This window comes from Tursiops truncatus, chromosome 3, assembly GCF_011762595.2.
Source record: "Tursiops truncatus isolate mTurTru1 chromosome 3, mTurTru1.mat.Y, whole genome shotgun sequence".
NCBI lineage: Eukaryota > Metazoa > Chordata > Mammalia > Artiodactyla > Delphinidae > Tursiops > Tursiops truncatus.
Window position 1 is genome coordinate 115748454 of NC_047036.1, and position 26392 is coordinate 115774845.

General features: G+C 43.9%; 1 protein-coding gene across 6 annotated transcripts in view; it reads right to left on the bottom strand.

Annotated features, from left to right (window-relative positions):
• SIL1 (SIL1 nucleotide exchange factor) overlaps positions 1-26392 on the bottom strand; it is a 296046-nt gene that overhangs the window by 174569 nt on the left and 95085 nt on the right. For 5 of the 6 annotated variants that reach the window (XM_073801853.1, XM_033853230.1, XM_073801854.1 and 2 more), the window contains exons 2-3: positions 7408-7522; positions 1535-1667 (exon numbers count right to left, since the gene is read on the bottom strand). In XM_073801853.1, the coding sequence (XP_073657954.1) occupies positions 1535-1667; positions 7408-7512 (238 nt within the window). In that variant the 5' untranslated portion in view covers positions 7513-7522. Of the gene's footprint in view, positions 1-1534; positions 1668-7407; positions 7523-11014; positions 11038-26392 lie in introns of all 6 variants that reach the window. The other variant, XM_033853232.2, reaches the window with a different exon arrangement.

Sequence of the window (26392 nt, forward strand, 5' to 3'; positions counted from 1 at the left end):
TCTAATTCTCCAGGAGGTGCTCAGAGCCCTCAGCCTGCCCTTGTTACACAGGATCTGGCCTTCCCTCCCCAAAGATACAAAAAGGGCTCTTTTGCTTAACCATGAACAGGAGCCCCACTGCCCAGAGGCTGGGCAAGGGCCCTGGGTCAGAACTTTCAGGCTTGTTCTGCAATGTGGACTGGGGTCCTGAAGGGTGCCACAGGAAAAGAGACGGTAGGAGTAGGGATGACAGGACATTGACCTCCATCGGCTCAAGGCACTTGCCTGGTTAAAAGTGGTACAAGCACTTTTAATCACGTAAAATCAGTGTATACAGCATACATCCTCCACTTCCCACACCCTGAGAGCCCCTCTAGTTTTAGTCCCCAAAGACCAGGGGGGCTCAGTTCTCAGGGAAGGTGGAGGAGGCCAGCCAGAGGTTGGATCTGCTAAACCCAGTAACTCTGTCCCTAAAATCTCCCTCTACCCAACTCCATTAGCACCTACTTGGTTTCCTTGGTGATTCATCACTCTTCTGTGGCAGCAACTACCCGCATGCAAGCCCAGCAGGAGTGATATTGCTACCAGATAGTTGGCTGGCACAGCAAACGCTGCCCCTGCCAGCACAGCAGCAATGGGGGCAGTGAGGACATGGTGATGAATATCAGCAAGGAGTTGATGAAACTATACTCTGGCAGCTGCCAGGGCTTGCCATCCACCCGCCACAGTGCAGAACGCAAATAGCCTACTCCTGAAAATGGGCTCAAGTGTCACCAGAGTCGGGCTCCAGCCAAGGACAGATGGGACTCTAGAAGAACAAGTGAGAGGAAGATGGGTCCAGGCTGGGGTCAATGACATAGGACAAGTTGGCTGAATGACATAGGTCAAGTCACCTAACCTCTCTGAGTCTCAATGTTTTCATCTGAATATAAAGACAATAATAGCTCCTATTATTGTGAAGACTGAACAAGATTATGCACATGAAGCACGTAGCACAGTATCTGAATGTGGTAAACACCACAACTGCTGGCTTTTTTCATTATTATTTTAAGCCCTGGGCCCAGGGCCATAAAAGGGTTAGAAAGTTGCTCCTTCTGAGGATGCTCCATTTAAAAAGCAGGCCAGGAACAGCCCCTGTTTCTTGGCACAGGTTCCTTTAACAACAGAAAACTCCTGCCCCGCACCAGTGCTCCGGACTCTCCCATGAACAATATTTCAGCAGCACTGAGCCGAGCAGCAGAGCCCAAAATAGCATTTGCAGAGTGAGGCACATGTCACTGCCTCTCCTGTGCTTCAGAAGTGCAAGGAAAGAAAGTTTTCTATCACTTGCTCCAAAAGCTCGGCCACCCACCACCTGCCTTCCTTCCAGGGCACTCAGATGCCACAATTTCTGTTCTGCAGGGAAACGAAGGTCCCTGAGTCCTGCAGCAGCAGCCACCCCTACTCCCCTCCAGGAGGCCAGAGAGGGGCTGTTCCTTCCAGCCCTGCGGGGAGAAAGGACATACACATTTTGAATTTCAAGTGTGTTTCCTGGGGACAGCGCTGGGCTTGGTACCTGGCCGAAGTGCCTGCCACTCATGTGTCGGGTGAAACACCTCCAGGACCTTGGGATCCAGCTCCTCCTCTGCTGTTTCCTTTCTCTCTGTTTCTTTGGTGCTGCTCTCCTCTGGGTTGGTCAGTGCAAACTCCTTCAGAGAAAGGAAAAAACAGGGCATGAACCACCACAGTTGCGTACCACGCAAGCAGAAAGAAAATGGCCTGGGCAGTACACTCTTCTCCTCCTTGCCCTTCCTGCCCTTCTTAGCCCTGTTTGGACCTTTCACAAGGTTAGTGTCAGAACCAGTACAAGTGAGGTGATATGGTTAAATTAACACAGTATGTGTTGTGTGTATATGGCACTTTTGTATATGCATTAAAAAAAAACTCCAGACGGTTCCACACCATCTTGAGGGAGTTAAGGGAACATACTGGGGAGAGGGGTTGACAAAACGAGACAATAAGAGCCTTTTACTTTTTACTTGATAAGCTCCTATCCTGTTTGATGTTTAAAATTCATACCTATTACTCTTACAATTAAAAACTAAAGATATTTATAAAAGAAAACACATACATATGAATAGGAAAGTAAGGCCTCAAATGGTCAACACAGATGTACAAAAGCCGGCAGCTAAGGCCCAATTAATTCCTAAGCAGCCCAGCAGGGCAGAGTAAGGGCGTGGGTACCTTCATTACCCAGGGTACCTATGGAGCGTAAACGACCTCTTAGTGCATTCCAATCCATGGAAGAAGGGGTACAAGTGGGAAGGTGCAAGTCCAGCTGGGCTGAAGGAGGAAGATGCCCGGGTTGGAAACCTCTTCCTAAAACCTATTTCCTTCCACCCCATGGAGAGCATGGAGGATTAATGAGATGGTGTAGAGCACTTTGAGCTCAAGAGACAGAGATGTAACATAAATACAAAGTATTATTCATCTTGTTCCTTCCCAGCCTCCAATCCTTCCTGTCCCATTTTTAAGCCTGTTCGTGCATAAAAGCAGTAAGGCCTCAGGAAACTGGAACCAGAGGGTTCCAGAGCTCTGGGAAATTACATTTGGGAGGGCAAAGAGGAACACACACTAGAACACTGAGAGATTATTTCAGCCCTTCCACCTCCCCAGCCATCACTTTTCCTCCACCTCCCAATTTTTCCCATAATAAGAGTATTTTTCATGGATTCTTCCTATGAACCCAAACCTGTGCTAGGTACTTCATGTAGATCTCATTTTGGTCTCCTGAACAATTCTAATCCTACATGGGAGGTAACAATGTATCCCTTTCAATGTGCCCCAGCACAAATCTGAGCTCAAAAGAAAACAAGGGGGCTTCCCTGGTGGCGCAGTGGTTGAGAGTCCGCCTGCCAATGCAGGGGACGCGGGTTCGTGCCCCGGTCCGGGAGGATCCCACATGCCGCAGAGCGGCTGGGCCCATGGGTCATGGCCACTGGGCCTGCGCATCCGGAGCCTGTGCTCTGCGGCGGGAGAGGCCACAGCGGTGAGAGGCCCACGTACGGCAAAAAAAAAGAAAACAAGGAACAGAGAGTAGATGTGTGTGAGACTAAAGAGAAGACAGACTGGCAGGAAGCTCCGTGCATTCTAAGGGCACGGACATCAAACTTTCAACAACTGAGTTTCCTGAGGGCAGGCACTGTGTCAGTCTCTTTCACCACTGTATACCCCTTGCCTAGCCCAGGGCTTAGTTTGTAATCACGCAACAAAGGAACAAAAGAAGGCCTTCCTCCTACAAGCAGGTATGTCTTTTGGATGTCTTTTGGAGGCAAGTCCAAAGAGTTTGCTGGAAGCCTGGAACTAGCCCCACACTCCAGAACAAAGACCACAAGACCACTCTGTCCACTAAGTATCTGCAGCCTATGGACTCCAGGGCCCAGCCATGCTGGTCAGTCTCTGCCAAAAGCACCGTACACGAGACCATGGGACTAGAAGACCGTTAATAAGATTTACCTCAGAAGTATGTGGACTAAATGCCTCCAGAGGCCAAGCAGGGATGGATGTAAATGAGTGCTGTGTGCCAGGTGTAAAAACAACCAGGAGTGGTGGGACTGTGAAAACTGGAGTCCTCCTGCCTTGACTAAGAAACACAGCTGCTACTCAGCTGCTCTACCACTGCCACGAAGGCATTCAACTTGATGAGAAACAAAAATCCAGATTTTTATGTGACATTTTCTTACTTTTAGAACACTAAGAGGGCCAAACTAAACATCTCTAAGCTTTACATTACAACTCTTGCTTTAGTGTATCTATTAGCCAGTTAACTCCTGGCACGTACAGTTGTAATCAAGTAACCAAATCCTCAACATCAAGAGAAGCAGAAAGAGGCAAGGGTAATGGTGATGATGAGAATATGGCAGAAAGCCCAATCCAGGCAAGGCTAGTGTTCATTCTGATGAGTAGGGGCTGAGAAAGTCTCTTTTTCTAGATCTTTAATGAGATAAATAAAGTAGGTTCAAGAAGGAGGATTACAACAAGATATGAACCACTGAGACATGCTTCAAGCCCTAGGAAAGCCAAACGCTTTCTGCAACAATCCCATCACTACTCAAAATGTTTTTTAAGCTTCCACTTGGTATCATCTTTGAACCATATTTTAAGCTACACACACACACACACACTCACACACTCACACTCACAGTCTGCCATTATTTTACAGATCACCTGTTTTTAGTAGAGGTGATATAAATTTAGTGTTCCCCTGTCTGGTCAGCTCACCCTGTTCACCAAATCTGGCTCTGAATGACTTTGGCAAGCACTGAGGGAGGTTCAGTCACACAAACATACTACAAGCTGGACAATCACTTCAAAGGTGGAAGTGCAGAAAAGGTTTTCAGGAAAAGCAGCATCATGGAGATGAGGTTGTAATGGTAACATAGCTACCATTTATTAAGCCCTTACCCATATTCCCAGAACTGGTCTGAAGTAGCTTCCATGCCTCACAACTCATCCAAGTTTCATCTATGAAGCACATACTTTTATTCCCATTTTATACATACAGGGCCTGTGCAAAACCACACTGCTGAGAAAAGAAGAGCAGAGATTGAAGTCCAGGACTGCCTGGCTCCAAAGTGCATGCATGAATTCTGACTCACTTCTATGTTTCTGTTCTTAGTCATGTGTTCTAACGGTTGTGCCCTGGGATGCTGAGGGAAGGAAGCAGGGTCAATAAGATCACCCCAGCACATTTATCAGCACATCCTCCTTCCCTTTAAGGACTGTGTTTAAAGAAATACCATCCCAGAGAAAGGGACGACCCTCTCTCTGCTCCAGCAGTGTCCTGAACAGGAGACAAAGACCAAGAGGTGAGGGAGGCCAGCCAGCCCTTGGTCAGCTCTGAAGTAAATCTCATGCTCTGGTGACCTCTCAGTTGGCTTCTCCGAGCTCCCTTCCATGCTGAATCCTCTCTTCTCTCTGCCATCATTACTCTAAATACCAATTTCCTCTTAAGTGGCAAGAAATCCCAGCTAAGGTTTTAGCTGACAAAAGCTTACCATGTCACACTTCCTTATAATTGTAACTGAGTAAGAGATTCTTAAAGACCAAAGCCTTCAAAATCCAAGAGAATGAATGAATCTCTCAAGGTAGGTGGATAGATGCTGTGACAGAGACAGACTGAGAAGGCAACATTTTGGGATAGGAGCCTGGCTGACAGAGTCCTAAATTAAACAACGGAAGCAGCCAACCCTTACTAAAAAATAACAGCTGACATTTACTGACCATCCATTAGCCATATTGTGCCAGTGCCAATGCTAGGTGCTTTATATATACAATCACATTTAATCTACACTAAAATTTAAGAGGGAGGTACCAACCCTGTTTTACACATGAGGAAACAAAGCTCAGAAATGGTCAAAGTAAAAAAAAAAAAAAAAAAAGAAATGGTCAAATTGCCAAAGTAGGAGGCAGAAGGGAGTTTACCAAGGCTCTGTGCTCCTTCCACTGGGTTCCACTACCTCCCTCATCATCCACCACGTCTTGAAGGCCAGTATACCACACAACCACATCCCTTTAGCATTCGCACTGATCCTAAGATGTGGCATCCCAGGGAGATGCCATAGCAGGAGCCAGGAAGGCAGGCTGGCTCCAGATCATACCCTGATACACACAGCTAGCCTTTGCTGGGTGGCCATTAACCTGTACAAATGCCTTTGAGGAGGACAATTCCAGGTCACTAGGAGCATTTACCTGGACTCCAGTCTCTGAACAAAGGATCATGACCACTCCCACCTCCCCCACCACCCATTTTCACTGTTGTGAAGGTGGCTGGCTGCATAATTTGGATTTTAAATGCCATCGGGGCAGCAATTTTTATGGTATGAGAGAAAAGATGCTTCAACTCCTACTTGTACTTAGCACATGATGAAAGATTATGACAAATGGATACAGCTTAGGAACAGACATAAGGATAAAAGCAGCTTTTGCTGATGAAAGTCAGTATTAACATTTTTCTGAGATTAGACTCAAAAGAGCTAATATAAATGGGCCAGAATAATTATGGCTCTGAAAGCTCATCTATTTGGTTGGACTATTATCCAAAAGAGACTTACTAACACACAGTCCTTAAGTAAATTCATCAGCACGCTTTTGTTAATTGTGCATCTGCTAAAGCTCATAATGGGGAGCACCCAGATCCTCATGAGCTGCAGGCTGGAGGGGACACAGCCCTGAGCCCTCGAGACACTTGGGTGCTTTTCTGGGCCAGGCTATGCCAGAAACAGCCCCAACTTCATGCCATGGCCAGTCCCACCCTCAGGGGCCAATGGGATCCCAGTCTCATTCTCCTTGAAGAGGAGGCCAAAAAACGGCAGCAACAAGATCTTAGTCAAAGAACATTAAAAGCTCAAAAGGATTCGTGACTCCTAACTGTACATTCTCTCCTGCTCTACAAAGTGGGGAGAAAGGCGGAGAGAAAACAAATGACTTCAGAGAGAAGGTGGAAGCTTGCCATGAGCCAGAGGTGAACCTCAGCTGAGCTGGATTAAATTCATCACAATTGTCATTTGCACTTCAAGGCCCTCCGGCTCCAAAGCCTCCAGCACTTTACCCAACATTTAAGTGGGACCCCTGGGGTTGGAGAAGGTGGCCAGGGGAGGGTGAAACTGTGAGAGAGCTGACAGGGCATCTCAAGGGAGAGGAAAGAGAGGGCATTGGGAGTAGATCAAGGGCAGGCTGTTGGTGGGGCAGGCCAGGGAAATGGGGCCAGGACACCCTGCAGCCAGGCCAAGCTCAGGGCCTTCTCAGGCATTCTGCCCCTGTCTTTGGCAAGGACAGAAACCCTCAGCAATGAGGTCTGGGTTAATGAAAAGGAGGGTGTAAAGAACGTGGAGAAAAGGACAGAGGGAAAGAGGATACAGAGCTACGGACAGACTGAGAATGCACATGGATGAGCGGAGTAGACAAAGAAGCAGTCTTACTTGGTGCTCACCACACAGGCGCCCAGCCCCTTGGGGAGAATCCTGACCTTCCCAGCTCTGCCACAAACTAGCTTTATAATGTTGGCCAAGTTTCTTAATATCTCTGAGACTTAATCTCCTCCTTGTCAAATGAGGATAATAATTGTAGTTGTCTACTTCATAGGGTTGTTGAGGGGATTAAATAAGAATACATATAAAGCACATAATACAATGCTTGGTACATAGCAAGCTTATCATATTATCATCATTGTTATTATATCATTATCATCATCATCATCTTTTCGCCAAAGAGAAACTGTGTCGTAAGCTTTAAACAGAGGCCAGAGGACTAAGGGATGGGGGAAGAAGTACACATACTCCGTGACCCAGCACTGGTCACATTCCTATAAGAAACTCCCACAGCAGCCCTGGTGGCACAGAGGCTTTCTTGGACACAAAAAAGATCCCTCTATTGCAGTAAGGCACTTACCGAGTTCTTATGACTGAGGCAGAAGGTGAAGCAGGAGGTCATCAGCATGCCCAGCAGCATGCCCAGAGGAGCCATCCTAAATAGGAGCAGGCCCTGGTGAGGCATAGTTAGGGGCCTGAGGAATGTAAACACAGAAAATAGAAGGTCAACAGGAAGCTGGTGCTTGACACCTCTCCCCCTGCCCCAGAATAGTGATTCCCATGATGTCACCTTTTTTGACAGATGTCAAACATTTCAGATGATGTCAGACATTTCCTGAATAGAGGTATCACAGGTCTTCTACCCCAAAGGTAGATCAACCTGGAGTAAGCCTCCATTCCCCCATATGGGGAGATATGCCTTGGTTAAAACTGTACAGTAAACCAGGACCTTTGCATGAGTTATAATAGCCCTGGTCCCTTCCTTCTTCATTATCCGGGTTGTTATCAGGTTGCACAGGGTGGTATTGGCTATGGTGAAGAGAGAAGGAAACTAACCAAATGATTTGTGTGTGAACAGACATGGGCCCAAATTCATATGAGCCTTTATAACCATTCACTTCTAAACCATATCCACTGTTATACCTGAAGACAGATACCATCAGCACCCTCTAAAACAGCAAAGTTCAATATTCCCAAGCCATAAAGCCTTTTACATCACTTTTCAGACTGTCAAACACACCAAAGTGCAGGCCCTAGTAGCTGTTAAAATTTAAATAACACAAGGATAAAAGGATATTCCATGTTCACAGATTGGAGGCTTAATAATGTTAAGACAACAATACTACCTAGAGCAATATGCAGATTCAATACAATCCCTAACAAAACCTCAGTGGTGGGGAATTGGGGAATTCCCTGGCAGTCCAGTGATTAGGACTTGGCACTTTCATTAAAGTGGCCCAGGTTCAATCCCTGGTCAGGGAATTAAGATCCCACAAGCCAGAGCATGGCCAAAAAAAAGGTGATTTTTTACAGAAATGGAGAAACCCATCCTAAAATACATATGGAATTTCAAGGGACCCAGAACATAAAAACACTGAAAAAGAAGAACAAAGTTGGAGGACTCACACTTCCTGATTTCAAAACTTACTACAAAGCTACAGTAATCAAAACACTGTGGTATTGGCATAAGGACAGACATACAGTCCAATGGAATAGAATTGAGAGTCCAGAAAAAATTACGTATATGATCAATTGATTTTCAGCAATGGTACCAAGACAATTCAATGGGGAAAGGACAGTCTCTCCAACAAACTGTTCTGGATCAATTGGATTTCCACATGCAAAAGAATGAAGTGGACCCTTCCCTTACGTAATATATTAAAATTAACTCGGGGCTTCCCTGGTGGCACAGTGGTTGAGAGTCCGCCTGCTGACCGGGGTTTGTGCCCCGGTCCAGGAGGATCCCACACGCCGCAGAGCGGCTGGGCCCGTGAGCCATGGCTGCTGAGCCTGTGCGTCCGGAGCCTGTGCTCCGCAATGGAAGAGGCCACAACAGTGAGAAGCCCACATACTACAAAAAAAAAAAAAATTAACTCAAAATGGATCAAAGATGTAAATTAAAGAGTTAAAATTCTTAGAAGAAACATAGGGAAAATCTTCAAACCTTAGATTTGGCAATATTTTCTTAAATATTATACCCAAAGCACGGACGATAAAAGAAAAAATAAATAAATGGAACTCCTTCAAAATTAAAAAACTTTTGTGCCTCAAAGGACATCATTAAGAGAGTGAAAAGACAACTCAAAAAATTAGAAGAATATTTCTAGATCATCTATATTAAGGGTTTAGTTTCCAGAATATATAAACAACACCTACAACTCAACAAAAAAAAAACAAGCAAGCTAAATTAAAACAGGCCAAAGACTTGAATAGACATTTCTCCAAAGAAGATATACATATGCCAACAGGGACATTAAAGGATTCTTAACATCATTAATCACTAAGGAAATGCAAACCAAAGCCACAATGAGATACTGTACCATTTTACATCCACTACTATGGCTATAATTTAAAAAAAAAAACAAAAAAAACAGAAAGTAACAAATGTTAACAAGGATGTAGAGAAACTAAAACCCTAGTACATTGCTGGTGGGACTGTAAAATGGTGCGGCTGCTGTGGGACAGTTTGGCAGTTCCTCAAAAAGTTAAACATAGAACGACTATATATATATAATCCAGCAATTCCATCCCTAGGTATATATTCCACCCAAAAGTTCTGAAAACATTGACTCAGACAGATACTTCCAGGTGAATGTTCACAGCATCATTATTGACAAGAGCCAAAAAAGTGGAACAACTTAAGGATTCATTAACAGATGATTTTTTTTTCAAATGTGGTACATACAATGGAATATTATTCACCCATAAAAAGAATGAAATTCTGATACATGCTTCAACATGAATGAACCTTAAAAACATTATGCCAAGTGAAATAAGCTAGATACCAAAGGATAGATACTGTATGATTCTACTTAAGTGAAGTATCTAGAACAGGCAAACTGGAGTAGTAAAAACATTTTGGTCAGTAAACTAGAGTGGAAGTCAAAAGAACTTAATCCAAACTGGCAAATGACCTCAGAAAGAAAGGCAGAAAGAAAAAAAATAACAAATTAAAAAAGCAAAAAAGAAAAACACCTTAGAAAAATTCAGAACCTGTCAGTATCAGCCCAGACCCTTATAAAAGGTTTTCGTGTTGGTCACTCAGCCCCAATACACCTCATTAGGCAGTTTACTCAAAAGAGTCTTAAATGAATTAATTATAAGGGAAACACCTCTGGAGAGCATGGGGTTTTACCTTTTCTCTTTCCTGTTCCTGCCACACTCCTCCATGTTCCACCTCAATAAATTGGTCCTGTGACAAGATTGCAGTGGAACCCAAAGCCCTGCCTGAACCCACTATAAGAAGTTATTACCCGGTGACCAGCCCACAGCTTCTCGGGGGCAGACGGAAACTTTCCCTAAGGACATCTGGAGCCATGAAGGAAAACAGCCCTGCTGGACCGGCACTGTGCTAAAAAAGCACAGCCAAATGGAAAAGCAAAGGCTTGGGAGCTAAAAATAGATGCTATACTCACCCAGCAGCAAAAGCCTTTGCTTTCTGCCAGTTTCTCCCCTCTTTTTTTGTAGACAAAATGGAACGGCTGAGTGCCACATGAGCTTTCCCCAGCAACCTGGCTCCTTGGGGCACCAATCACACTGAAAGACACGGACTCAGTCCATAGCACAGCACTAGGTTCTGGACAGGTGCCTGGCCATGTCTGGGTGTGCAAAGGAGTGGGAGTGCAAGGCTCGGTGAGGATGAACATGGGACAGAAGCTGCCACATCAAGAATGAGAAGTCGGGCTTCCCTGGTGGCGCAGTGGTTGAGAGTCCGCCTGCCAATGCAGGGGACACGGGTTCGTGCCCCGGTCTGGGAAGATCCTACATGCCGCGGAGCGGCTGGGCCCGTGAGCCATGGCCGCTGGGCCTTCGTGTCCGGAGCCTGTGCTCCACAACGGGAGAGGCCACAACAGTAAGAGGCCCGCGTACAGCAGAAAAAAAAAAAAAAAGAATGAGAAGTCAAGAAAGGCCCAGGGAGATGGGTCCCAAGAGGACACAGCCCTAGAGCTTCCCATAATGTCCCATACCTTTTTTATTCTTGCATCCTTGGCTGTGGGGAAAAGGAGAACAAAAAATGGAATTAGGGGACTCACAGCATTATCAGGACAACATACATTAAGAGAGAAAAGGATTATCCAAAAGCCACAGACTTCCCTTCCCCTACATGAGACCGTTCATGTGTATATGCATATACACACACAGAGAGAGCTAGACGCTTCCTTCTTACAGCCAGGGATAAACACCGGGAACTGATGCTGGGGTGTGGGGGGGAAATGAGAAGGAACAGATAAATGAGAATGAAATCAAGGGCAAAGACAACAAATGAGCAGGAGGAGGAGGCCTAGAAGGGACTGAGGAAGAAGGGGTTGGGGGCAGCTGATGCACTAACAGCATACCCACCTCCTGGAGTGGGATGGCAGGCCAGGTGAGAGAAATGGCAGCTCCCACAGGGCTCCTTGCCACCTCCATCACCTGCACACACACTAACGCCCTCAGAAGCATTTTCTGACAATACTAAGGATGACAGGTCGATTCGCAAATGGATCCTTCATCTCCCCCACCCCCAATAATTCCATGTGGACTGCACATCTGACCTATTCATTGGCTCCATGTATTTTCCCATGAATCAGAGATAGAGAGAGAACATGGTGGTGGGAGCAGTGCCTGGGGAGAGGCCTAGGAGCAGTGAGGCTGGGAGAAAGGTGTGAGACAGTTTCCCAGGCATTGCAAGGGTACCCAGAGAACAAGTGCAAACTCTGCAGCACGCAGGCATGGGTAATGCTGTCCTCTGTCCTCATAAGGCCTGGCCTGTAACTATGTCACCTGGGCTTTGTCCTTATTCAAGAAGTGGCGATGGAGAGCAAGCAGGCACGTTTTCCCTTGGGCTTTACACTGAAGCTGGGGGGAAGGGAGAAAGAGGGAAAGGAGAAGTGGCCCACAGTTTGGTTCTGCCAGGATGGTCCACCATCACAAGCAGGGACATAGGCAGCAGCAGCAGCCTATGTCAGACCCTGACATAAGTAAAGCCAAAGTCATGGAATCCCACTGAGGCATAGTTTGGCACTTGGCCTGAGGTTAGTGCCCTCCCCAAATTACTTGCCACCCACTAACCCTGAGTTCACCTGATCACCTGCTCCTGTACACCCTGGATAACAAACCTTCCCATCATCCTGGGCTCTCAAAAGAAGACAGAACTACATCTTTTCATTTATGGCCTTCTTCTGACTTACAATACCATCACTCAGTCCAGGAAAGGGGAATGCATTTCAGTGTTCCACCAGTAACTCTTTCCTTAAGTATCCTTGGGCTTTGAGACAACATAGATAATAAGGTACTTGAGATGCCCATTTTTCTATCAAAACTGGCCACGTGTAGTCTGTACTTCTACTTAAATAGAGGTTGGATGCTCTCAGCAATCTGTATTGCCAGCCTGGAGCAGATGCTTGGGGCACAGGTGGGAGAAGGCCCTTGGACTCACTAGCCCTTGCCTCCCTGGTGCCTTATATTCTCCTCTCAATTCAGACAGGACTCTAGGAGGGGACTGGGTCATATGTAAATAAGATATCTTCCTGTAACTTTTATCTTCTTTTAAGGCAGGAACGCAAAAGAATGGCATGAGGATGGCAGGAAGCCAACAGAGGAAGGAGGAGTGGAACTGCTGGACCTCCTAAAGCTTCTGACATGCTGGTAGGTCCCATGGACAGTGGCTGCTCTCCAGTCTCAGGGCCAGAGCACAGGGGGAACAGGTAAACATCACAAGTGTTCTGGGCAGGGAGACCCACCTCAGCAGCCTGACTGGGAATGCTTGGAACTCCTATCTTATAAAATGCTCATGTTCTTAACCTACAGTGTATATCCATGTATTTGTTTCCCCAAATCTTTTGGAAAAAGGCAAAGGGAAAGAATTTCTACTTCCATCTTATAAGAAGGAAATTAAAGAAAAGAGATTTAAAACATTGGGTTGAAAGTACAGTACATGAATTTAGATTCAGACACATCTAAGGCCAAGTCTTCGCTCTGCCAATTTCTAGCTATGCGATCTTGGACACACACTTCGCTAGGCCTCAGTTTCTTCATCTATAAAATGGGCATAATAAGAGCTCCTACTTCAAAGAGTATTAGGGAGGATTAAATAAAACAATGAGTGGAAAGTACACGGTACAGCACCTGGCACCTAGTTATCACACCATCATTAGACCGGGGATGAGGACTTCCCCCTGGACCCACAGGCAGTCAGAGCCAGGCCAGGTACCCTAGAAACACTCTCCAGAGCTCCCTGACTCCTGCAGGATCTGCATACCCTCTAGCTGACCCCACATCTCAAATTTTAGGACCAAAGTCTTTTGCTGGTTATCTGCTTTCAGGAGGTGAAGGAAACAGATGTTAGAGGAGGACCCCCACAGCTAAAAATGGAGAGACTCCAGCCAGTTTTCTGCTGAGCACCGAGGCAGACCCAGCCCATTCAGTGCTTTTCCCAGCATATTAGTGTCCAGAGGGCCAGGTCACCATCGTGTAGAACTTCCACTTGCAGAAAGAGCTATAAGACAGTCTTCTGCTTTACAAACTGACAGTTAGAGGATGAACTCTTCCCACAAACACATTCATTACTATTTATGTGCTACACAAACTCATACACACACACACACGCACACACACAGAGTCACTCACCTCTACACAAATAGAAGCTCACTGCCTAATTTGGGCAGACAAATATGAATCTGAAAAAACAATGCAAAGAGAACACTGATAGGATAGTCTTGACAAGGAAAAACAATGTGCAAAGGCTTAGGAAGAGAAATGGATTTTTAAAGAATAATTTGAAGGACAAGAGAAGTAAGTTTGAAGAGGTCAGGCAAACAGGCTTTTTCCCCCATAAGACATAAACAAAGTCAGGAGGTAGACAGCAATTAAATAAAAAGAGGCTTTGAACTACAAAAGAAATGTGGCTTCTAACCCCAGTCTAGCCCTAACTGGCTGGGAGGCTGGACCTGGAACATCCTTAAGCCACTGACCATTTGTGTAATGGCAACAGTGTGTGCCCCAAATACTGAAGTCATGCCTAAGGCCATGCAAATGGGGACTGCTCTCAACAAACCCAAGGCACCCTAAAAGGAAAGTGATGAGGTGAGGCTACTGGAGGGTAAAAAGTTCACAGTGGATCCAAGCCTCTGCCTGACCAGGCCTAAATCCTCTTGTACAGCCTGCAAGGGAGAGCCCAAGTGAGGCCTTTCCAGTGGCAACACAGAGACAGGTGCTGGCCCTGCCAGAGAGCACATGGAGCCAAGAAGGTCTCCACAGGCCCAGCTGGGACTGGAGCTCTGGAAGGAAGGCAACACAGGATGGGATGAAATAGGAAGTGGGCATTCCTGACCCCTCCTTAATACTCTACTCCAAAATGTGGGGGACATGGCCAATCCCATCCCTACCCCAGAAGAGAAGAGAACAGATCTTCAAGAAGGTAGCTAAGTCACTACTAAATATAAAATAGATAACCAACAAGGACCTACTGTATAGCACAGAGAAATACACTCAATATCTTGTAATAACCTATAATGGAAAGGAATCTGAAGAGGAATAGATAGATATGTATAACTGAATCACTCTGCTGTACATTTGAAACTAATACAACATTGTAAATCAACTGTATTTCAATTAAAAAAATTTTTTTAAAAGGTAGCTAAGCATGTTAACAAAAAGCTGCAATCTTGGAGACAAAAGACAGTGCTCCCTCTAAAAGAAATCAGGTGACAAGTAGAGTGACTGAATAAACGGGAGCCCAGCCTGGCCCTCTCCAGACCTATCCTATTCAGCTCCAGCCTTCAAAGAATCTGAATGCTAGAAGGCAGCTTAAGACTTAGTCTTCATTTGGACTGCTAACAATCCAAAAGACACGGCAGGCACTTGATACCTACACACAGAAAAAACAGTTCAATGCCTTCAGGTATGGGCTTGTCACTGCATCCAGGAAGGCTCTGGCAACTTCATGCCTGTTGAAGACAAAGAGGTAGAGAGGACTAGGGCAGAAGAAGAATTTTGGTGCCATCACCCAGAGGTGACAACCAAAGCAATAACAGATTTCCTGTATTACAGAGAAAACTTAAAGAGAAAGGAACAATGGGCCAAGAAGAGTTTTCAAACCATGACTGTACGTTAGGAAAAGAAAGAGGATGGGACTTCCCTGGTGGTTCAGTGGTTGAGAATCCATCTTGCAATGCAGCAGATGCTGGTTCAATCCCTGGTGGGGGAACTAAGATGCCATATGCTGCAGGGCAACTGAGCCTGCATGCCACAACTACAGAGCCCAGGTGCTCTGAAGCCCACATGCCACAACTAGAGAACCTGCGCACTGCAACTAATGAGCCTGCGTGCCACAACTAAGACCCAACGCAGCCAATAAATAAATAAATAATTTTTTTAAAAAAGAAAGAAAGAAAGAGGAGCAATCCAGGGACCAAGATGAAGAACATTAAGAATAGTGCAGAATTACACAGGTCAAGAGAGGAGGGAATCCTGAGAAAATCAAGTTGTGGGTTCAACAAAATCAAGAGGTGAGTCAGAACGAGGATGAGAAAAGCCACTGGATTTGGCAACAAGGAAGCTGGAGGGCCCTTCAAAAGAGGGCACACTTGTGAAGAAATAGAGGCACAAGGGTAGAACACCTGGAAAAGTTGAGTAGGTCCACTGAAGTTTGGAGATTTGGGGCCACTTCTCTAAATCCAATTTTTTCAACCTTTCCCCTAGAGTCATAATGATAACTGAGAAAATACTGACCCTGGTGGTCATATAGAGAGATTCTCCGATGCCATATGGTAGGTTCCCTTGATGGAGTAGAGCTACCCCTCAACACACACATCCTCAGGATAGTGATGGACACAGTCACATCAGTAGAGAAAGGAGGCAAGGAGACAAAGTCTCCAAGAACAAACTCCCATCAGACACACAACTCCACCTTCTCTGAGCTCTCAGCCATGCCTCAGACCGCTCTGAAGCTTTAGTCCTTACACTCTGTAGAGCTGTAATAATCATAATTATAGCACTTGGACCGAGGGATAAAGATAAATATCCCCATGACACCCGATTCCCTAGTATTAAAATGCAGTATTTGGGCAGCCCAGAAGAAAATAAATTCTGTATAATAATAATTATAGTCAATATTTATAGAGCACTTTCTATGTTCCAAGCAAAGTTCTAAGCTCATTTACTCTTCACCACAACCCTGTGATGGGGTTCTAATATGCTGCTTATTTTGCCCATGAGGGGACTAAAATTCAGAGAGGTTAAGTAATTTGCCCAAGTTCACACAGTCAGAGAGTAGTAGAGTCAGGAATCAAAGCCATTCTGGCCCCAGAACCCATGCTCTTTCTACAGACCATGCTGCCTTTCGAGTGGTCTATGAAATCAGCCATTCATTTTATTTGTTTTGCAACAATGTGAATAAAAAGGCACACATTTTGTGTCAGGAGAGAAATTTTTTAATGAGCCTACTGGAGCCCTCTTGCGGAGAGAGCCACTTCTACCACATCTATATTTCTGCACATCATACACACACACGCATGTACACACGCATGCACACACATTTTGATTACTGAATGTCCTTCGCACAGCCCAGCCCACAGTAGAGACACAGATATTCAAGAAGAAGAAGGCCCTTGCCTCAGATTGCAACCAGTTCACTGGCACCCTGTGTGACTTGACCTCTTAACCTCCCGTAACTCAGGCTCCCCAGCTGTACAAGAAGCAAAAGCATCCTTGCTCTCCCTCACAGAGTCCAGCACAAAGCACTCCCCTCATACATACCCAACTGTCTGGAAAGAACTTAGCAAGAGAGGAGGAGAGAACTATATTGGGTAAAAGTTGGCCAAGATGATATCCAAGCTCATTTACAACTAGTCTATGATCCTATTCCCCACGCATGAAATATATAGGACAGGATTATTTCTACATGGCACATGAAGAAAATAGAGCCCAAAAGGGTGAATGGGGCTTGCCTAAGCACACCAGCAAGCAACCAGGCAAAGTAGAGAAATATACCAGCCGTGGTCAGTGTATTTTCCACTAGGCTCCAGACTGCACGTTTCTAGCAGGGAGTGGGCAAGGAAATCTACTCCTTATACTTGCTCCCCAACACTGCATGAGGTCCTTAGAGTGATCAGCCTGTGTCTCATGACAGCAGCCAAGGTTACCAAAAACTCTACTCAACTCCATCTCCACTCCAGACCTGGATTTCCACCCAGGTCTCCCCAATTAGTTGTGGGACTTAGGGCTAGCCACCTAACCTCTCTCCAAGTTTCAATTCCTTCATCTAAAAAGGGACTTAATAGTAACTATTTTGTAGGATGGGTGTTAGCATTAAATGAGATGACATGAAGCATAAAGCACAATGCTTGACACAAACCAAGGGCTCAAGAAGCTTGTAGCTCTCACTAACAACTACTGTTAGAGAAAATTCTGAGCAAAGGACAGGATAAACAAAAGCAGTAAGGCTTCACCCCCATATAGAAATGTCTTCTGTTCTGATAATCAAGTCTCTCCTTGGAACCCAGCTTCCCTGAGCTGCAAATCTGCCCACACACCTGGACTACACTCTAGGTGGCTACAGAGGCATTTCCATTGAAACCTTTAAGCGATATTGGCTGGCTCTGCATCAGTGCCCACCGGAGAGTTGACTAAGAACAGCCACTTCAGAGCCCAGCTTCCTGGTGATTCAGGCCTGTCTTCATATTCCTCCTGCTGCTCTCATATCTCTAAGAGAGAATAGGGAAGGCAAGAGCAGCAGAGGCAAATTCAGCAGACTTAGACTGCTTGGACCACCCTAGAAAGGGTCAGTTGCTATCTAGGGAGTAAGAGCTCCAGGGCCACCTCCTTCCCTCTCCTTTTAAACTAATAACTATATCTCCTAACAGTAAGCATGATGGGCTTTCTTTATAGCCTGCTCCCCAAGAATACCAGGACCTTCATACACTCATCTACAAACCACAGTCTGGGGCTGGAGAGGGATCAGAGTTCATCTTTTTTTTCCCCTGCTGTGTCCAAACTTCCAGCAAAGGTCAGGGCCTCATAGTGGGACTATAGTAGGATAGGGAAGAAGGTATGACTTCTAGTCCATAGCTCCAAGTGGACTATCTGCAAATCAGTAAGCACACCAATCCTTATTCTGTGCCAGCCACTCTGGTACTCTGGATTACAAGAATTCAGCATTCACACTCTAGAAACAGGTACCTCAGGTCCCCTGAGCACACTGGGAACCATACTGTATAACACAACATACAAAAGATACCATCACTGTCCGCAGGTGTTTTATGTCCTGTTGACCATCAGTGAGTAGCATGGTTTTCCATATCTGAGTCTCAGACAGTACAATTAAGAAGAAAGTGCTGTTAAGGAATATGCCGTGAGAAAATAGATACTGTTCTGGACAACTTGAGACACAAATTATAACTTAGAAATGATGAGATGGACAACAATTAGGGTGATCCTGAAACTAACTGAGGAACCCCAAGAAAATAGCATTTACCTACAGAAAACCTTAGCGGCAGCACAAGTACGGATCACCAATCACTGAACTCGCGACTACCATGTTGGCATTGACTATGTCTTCGAGGTAAGTCAGCAACTGAAACAACATATTTTATTTTTAACACACCTGAGAGTCCAAGACTATTCATAATTCCAGATCCTTAAAAACTTGAAAGGAGGATAAATTTTAAAGTGTACACATTTACATACGTGGGCAGAAACACAAAAATCAGATGCTTCTCAACACGGCTCAGGGAGCCATAACTCACGGTTTTCAGAATCCCACCTAACACCCAGAGAAAATCTGGGCGCCTTCTCTGAGAGATTGTGGGAGGCTGGGTAGGTAGCCAAGAAACAAAGAAACCTAAACTCAGCACTTGGCAAGACAATTAAGGAGGAGAGGATTTTAAATGCATTGTTTCTGACTCTAAATATGTCTACATTTATTACCAATTTGGGATCAGAAACCACATTTAGTTCTGCCGGTGACCACGCACTAAAAATATTAAGCAGAGTATTGCCTAGGAAACAGCGGTCCTCCCTGCTGCAGCAGCCCCATTTCAGAGCTGACTCTGCAATGGTCCCAGGGCTCCCCATCCTGGGCTTTGCTAAGAGCCCAGTCACAAGCAGAACTGCCACTGTCCTGACAAAGCCTCGCTTGCTTTTTAGAAGCAGCAGTAGGAGCTTCCTTGGTAGCGCAGTGGTTAAGAATCCGCCTGCCAATGCAGGGGACGTGGGGTCGAGCCCTGGTCCGGGAAGATCCCACATGCCACGGAGCAACTAAGCCCATGTGCCACAACTACTGAGCCTGTGCTCTAGAGCCTGCAAGCCACAACTACTGAGCCTGCATGCCACAACTACTGAAGCCCATGCACCTAGAGCCTGTGCTCTGCATGCAACAAGAAGCCACTGCATGAGAAGCCCATGCACCACAACGAAGAGTAGACCCCGCTCACCCCAACTAGAGAAAGCCCACGCACAGCAACGAAGACCCAATGCAGCCAAAAATAAATAAATTAAATTTTTTTAAAAAAGCAAGCAGCAATAGGAGCCAGGGCTAGAGACTACACAACCTCCTCATCCTCTCCAAGGCTGTGTTATATGGTCAGTGAAATTCCATTTCATGGGCCTATAACAACTACAACCCATCTGACTGGGAGCTCCGCAAGGGCAGGGACAATGTCCACCTAAACCACTGCTGTATCCTCATTGCCTAGCACTGTAGCAGACGCTCAAAAAATATCTGTTAGTTGAATAAAATTAATAATCTAAAAGGGGGTCACGTGGAATACACAATGTAAAATAATGTCAGTGAAAATATGAACTATAGTGAAACATGAAAACAGATACATAAAATACTGTTGAATGAAGAACATAATGGCACATGTATATGAAATATTAGTACTTTGAAAAAAAAGTGTGCGTAGCCATCTCTGTGATCAGACATGAAGTTATTAGAATTATGGAAAGCTATGCTCAATGAAGTCTTTCTTCCTAAAATGTTAGATATATGAGAAAATACTTAATCATTATTTTCAACACAGAACCTGTTCCCTTATCTACTTTTTTTTAATAAGTTTATTTATTTATTTTTGGCTGTGTTGGGTCTTTGTTGCTACACATGGGCTTTCTCTAGTTGCAGTGAGCAGAGGCTACTCTTCGTTGCTGTGTGCAGGCTTCTCATTGCGGTGGCTTCTCTTGCTGCTGAGCATGGGCTCTAGGCAGGTAGGTTTCAGTATTTGTGGCACATGGGATCAGTAGTTGTGGCTCACAGGCTCTAGAGCGCAGGCTCACTAGTTGTGGCATACGGGCCCAGTTGCTCCATGGCATGTGGGACCTTCCTGGACCAGGGCTCAGACCCATGTCCTCAGCAATGGCAGATGGATTCCCAACCACTGCACCACCAGGAAAGCCCTCCCTTATCTGCTAATTCGTTCTGGTGCCTGGGATCACAGAGACCTTGCTCAGCAAGACCATCTATCTATCACGGAAAGAGAGAGCACAAGGAAATAGCTGCAGTCTTAAAATCCAACTTATCAAGTTGACCTTTTTACCAGAAGACTTCCAGTCTGCATCACCAGTATGCCTGGCTGCCAAGACAGTTAGCCAAGATAGAGGTGAAGAGACCAAAAAAAAAAAAAAAAAAAAAGATGCCAGAGCTCCAAATAGGTACCCCCACACCACACAGCCCATGGCCTACTACCCAGCAACGTGCCTATTAAGAAAGGTAGCAGATACCAATCCTTCTAAAATTTCCAAAAAAAGAAGGGAACACTTCTTAATTCATTCTGTGAGACCAGAATTACCCTGACACCAAAGCAAGACAAGGACACTACAAGAAATCTACAGACCAGTACCCTTATGAATATACATGCAAAAATCCTCAACAAAATACTAGCAAGGCAAATTCAGCGGCATATCAAAAGGATTATACAACATGATCAAATGGGATTTATCCTAGGAATACAAGGGCGGTTCATCATATGAAAATTAATCCATTTAATACATTACATTGGTAGAGTGAAGGAAAAAAAAAACACATGATCATCTCAATTGACATAGAAAAGGCAGTTGACAAAATCCAACATCGTTTCGTGATAAAAACATTCAATAAACCAGGGATAGAAAAGAACTTCCTTAACATAATTAAGGTCATATATGAAGAACCAACAGCTAACATCATACTCAATGATGGAAGACTAAAAGTTTTTCCTCTAAGATCAGGAATAACACAAGGATGCCTGCTTTTGTCACTTAGATTCAACATAATACTGGATGTTCTAGCCAAAGCAATTAGGCAAGAAAAAGAAATAAAAGGCATCCGTATTAGAAAGGAAGAAGCAAAACTATCTGTTTGAAGGTGACTTGATCTTATACAAAGAAAACCCTGAAGAATCTACAAACAAAAACTATTAGAGCTAATAAATTCAGCAGGTACAAAAGCTGCAGGTACAAAATCAAAACTCAAATTAGTTGCATTTCTATACACTAACAACTAGCAATCCAGAAAGAAAATTAAGAAAATAATTCCATTTAAAATAGTATCAGGGCTTCCCTCATGGTACAGTGGTTAAGAATCCACCTGCCAATGCAGGGGACACAGATTCGATCCCTGGCCTGGGAAGAGCCCACATGCCATGGAGCAGCTAAGCCCATGTGGCACAACTACTGAGCCTGCACTCTAGAGCCCGTGAGCCACAACTACTGAGCCCACGCACCACAACTACTGAAGCCCACGTACCGTAGAGCCTGCATGCCACAACTACTGAGCCCACACACCGCAACTACTGAAATCCATGTGCTCTAGGGCCTGTGTGCCACAACTACTGAGCCCGCATGCTGCAACTACTGAAGCCTGTGTGCCTAGAACCTGTGCTCTGCAACAAGAAGCCACTACAGTGAGAAGACCGCACACCGCGACAAAGAGTAGCCCCAGCTCACTGAAACTAGAGAAAGCCCGCACACAGCAACAAAGACCCAACGTGGCCAAAAATAAATTTTTTTTTTTTTCAAAAATAAATTTTAAAAAATAAATAAATAAATAAATAAAATTGCATCAAAAAGAATAAAATACTTAGGAATAAATTTAATCAAAGAAGAAAGCCTTTAACCAAAAGACTTATACACTGGAAGCTACGACACATTACTAAAAGAAATTAAAGAAGACCTAAATAAATAGAAAGATGTTCTGGGTTCCTGAACTGGAAGACTTAATTTCATTAAGATGACAATACTACCCAAAGCAATATACAGATTCAACATATTCTCTGTCAAAATCACAAAAGCATTTTTTGCAGAAATGAAAAAACTAATCCTAAAATTCACATGGAATTTTAAGGTACCCTACCCAAAATAATCCTGAAGAACAACAAAGTTGGAGGATTTACACATCCTGATTTCAAAACCTTACCACAAAGCTACAATAATCAAAACTACACAAAACTCACATAAAGATAAATATATACTCTTATATTGACATAAGGATAAACATACCCTCTTATATCATTACATCAATTGATTTTTAACAAGGGTGCCATTGACTAAAAATGGAGCAAAGATCTAAATTTAACAGCTAAAACTATAACATTCTTGGAAGAAAACGTACGGGCCAAACTTCATAACCTTGGATAGGGCAACAGTTTCTTAAATATGACACAAAACCACAAGTGATAAAAGAAAAAAATAGATAAACTGCACTTCATCAAAATTTAAAAACTTTTTTAAACAACAAGGTGCTACTGTATAGCACAGGAAACTATATTCAATATCCTGTGATGAACCATAATGGAAAAGAATATAAAAACAAATGTGTGTGTGTGTGTATATATATATATATATATATATATATATATATATATATATATATATATATATATAAAAAACTGAATCACTTTGCTACATAGCAGAAATTAACACATTATAAATCAACTATACTTCAATAAAAAAAATAAATTTAAAAAAATTTTTTAAAACTTTTGTGCCTCTCATTAGCAAGAGAATGAAAAGACAACCCACAGAATGGGAGAAAATGTTTGCAAATCACATATCTAATAAGGGTTTACCATCCAGAATACATAACAACAACTACAACTCAACAACAAGACAAGCAACCCAATTTAAAAATGGGCAAAGAACTTGAATAGGTATTTCTCCAAAGAAGATATGCAAATGGCCAATAAGCACATAAAATGATGCTCAGTATCACTGATAATTGTGGAAATGCAAATCAAAGCCACAGTTCGATACCATTTGACACCTATGAGGACGACTATAATTTTTTTTTAATGAAAATAACAAGTGTTGGCAAAGATGTGGAAAATTAGTACATTGCCACTGGAAATGTAAGTGGTACAGCCACTGTGGAAAAGTCTGACAATTCTTCAAAAGCTAAACATAAAATTGTCATATGACCCAACACTTCCACCCCTAGGTATATATCCAAATATCTGAAAACAGTGACTCAAACAGATACCAGCATGTGAATGTTCACAGCAGACAAAAGAGGAAATAACCTAAGTATCAATAGATGAATAAATATTTTTAAATAGATTTTTTAAGTGGTATACACAATGAAATATTATTCAGTCATAAAAATGAATGAAGTTCTGATGCATGCTGCAGCATAGATGAACCTTGAAAACATTATGAAATAATGTGAATTTTCTGGCTAAGTAAAATAAGCCAGACACAAAAGGACAAATATTATATAATTCCACTTACATTAAATATCTAAAATAGGCAAATTCATAGAGACAAACGTAGATTAGAGGTCACCTGCAGGGAGGGGGTAGGTAATGGGAAGTTATTCCTTAATAGGTTCATGGTTTCTGTTTGAGCTGACGAAAAAGTTTTAGAAGTAGATAGTGGTAATGGTTGCAAAGCATTGTGAATGTAATTAATGCCACTGAACTGTACATTTAAAATGGTTAAAATGGCAAATTTTATGCTATCTATATTTTAGCATACTAAAAAAATATAAGATTGCCCACGAGTTGGTAATTGCTGAAACCGGATAATGGGCACATGGGTACATTAATTATATTGTTCTCTTTTTAAAAATTTAAGAAAAAAAATGATGTTTTCTGTAGTTTCTCTGGTAGATAGTCTGTCAAGGTAAAGAAGTGCCTTTCTATTTCTAAACAGCTAAGAGGTTTTATCATGAATGGATGTTAAATTTTATCACATGTTTTCCCTACTCTAAGATGATCATATAGTTTTTTCCCTTTAACCTACTAAAGTAGCAAATTTTATATGCAGATTTTCTAATGTGAAACCACCCTTGCATTCCCGGGTGAAGTCCAACTTGGTCAGATGATCATTTTTATATCCTGCTCGGTTTGATTTGCAGTATTTTGTTGGTCCTTCATGTACTCCCATAACTCTCTGTGCAACTATCATAAAACCCACCAAATTGTACTATAAATGTGAACTCCCTGAGGGGAAAGACTCCTTCCTCATCCACTACTCCATCCCTAACTAGTGCAGGGTCTAGGACACAGTAGGCCCTCAATAAAAGTATGGCAGATAAATAAGTAAATGAATGGGTAGGTGGAGAGATTACCAGGTGAGCAGATGAACACCTTAATCCATAACACTGACACCCTGGCAGGTGTGCAGAGAAGATTTTTCAGGCAGGAAGACCTTCTGAAGGCTCACCAACCACTCCATAGAGGCATCTTCTCTGTTTTAGAGCAGCTCAGTTTGTCTGCAGCTCTGTAAGCTGAACCCTAGCCCTAGACTCTCATCTCCCCACTTTCCCTCATCACCTAATCAATAATGTCCACAGTTCAGTGCCTGCTTTCACACAAGATGCAGCCCTCATACCAAAGCATACCCCAAAGCTCAGATCCTATGCTGGGATTAAAGAGGAATGTGGCATTAGTTTCAAATTTAAAGTGTTCCTGCCAACCTTAGAGTTTATTCCCAACAATCAAAAAGGCCTCATCCCAACCCTGATTGGCACAGCAAGAGCCCACCCCATTAAAAATTCACTGCATCAGCAGTACAGAGAAGGAGAGCAGTCAGCAAGGGAAAGGGCTGAATTATTTCAGCAGCTGTAAATTATGTGTTCTCTCTTCCTCTCCTCCGAGTCCATGTTCAACTGTGCCCCATGCCTCCACAATGAACTTGGGTTTGTCAAGTATCTACGTCAACTGCAGTAACCAAACTTGAGTTCAAGAAGCAATATTAAAAAGCACTAACTAGCTGATATTTAAATAACTATGTTTAATGTCAACAAAATTACACTTTAACACTAAACATCCCCTACTCTATTAGTTGCTTAATTAAATTCCTTAAGATCCTTGGACACTGGCACAGAGCACACTGCCCTGGGGAGCATTCCCAGGCCCTGACCTTTGCAGGCTGTGGAAGGGAAAGGGCCCAAATCCCTGAGGAAGTGCCAGGAGGGCCCAGTTTTCTTCTGGAGTCTCCTAAGGAGGTGGTTTCTCTTCACAGCTCTGCTGGTCTCCATAGGACAACAAGAACATGACAAACACATCCTGAGCCTAGAAAATTGCCAAACCAGGCTACAATTTTTTTAATGTTTTTTTTTTTTTTTAAAGCACACATAAACCCAAGAGAGATACTTTTCCCATCTGGCATCTGTTCTTCTTAAGAGTAGTATATCATGAGACACTGAAGCATGTGTACAAGGGGGATACAACAGGATTCATGACAGCAGGTAGGGTCAGAGGGCTCTGCAAAATGCCACCAACCAAATCCCAGCCTGCCAGGAGTCATCAGCCTGCAACTGACAGGGGTACAGTACAGCTCAGCCAACAGCAGTATCCTGGACTGGAGCCTGCAAAGGGACTCTAGGTTCCAGTGAGTGACCTTGTGATGGGGATGCCAGTGGGACCCCAGGAAGTCTCTCCTGCCACAGTAGGCTCCATGAAGATGACTTACCAGCTAGCTTCTCATAGCACCAGATTTGCTGAAAGAGGATAACATGCCAGCTACCTGCCCAGGTAAACATTTGCTAGAAACAATCAGTCTCACAATCAGCCTCCAAGTAGAGCACATTCAGCCGAGGATCAATAAGCATTTGGAACCCACACTTTGGGCAGCAGATGCTCTGAACCCAACCCCACTGGGTCATGAGTAAGACAGTATCATTTTAAGGGCACCAAGGGTGTAACAGATGCCAAGTGGCCCTCCCTTGCCTCACCCTTATAGCAGGGGTCCCAGTTCTTTCTGGTTTCCTTACAAAACTATCCCTTTACCTCTCAGTTGGTATCGCATTTTTATTTCTGTCACTCAGCACCTTCCCTACACCTTCTATTTTGCCAAAGGGCCTGGCCTGACATAAAATAGGAGGTAATTCTTTCCAATTATTCTATCCTGTCTCTCACTGTTCGGGGATTCCTTTTGTGGCAGCTCTCCTTAAA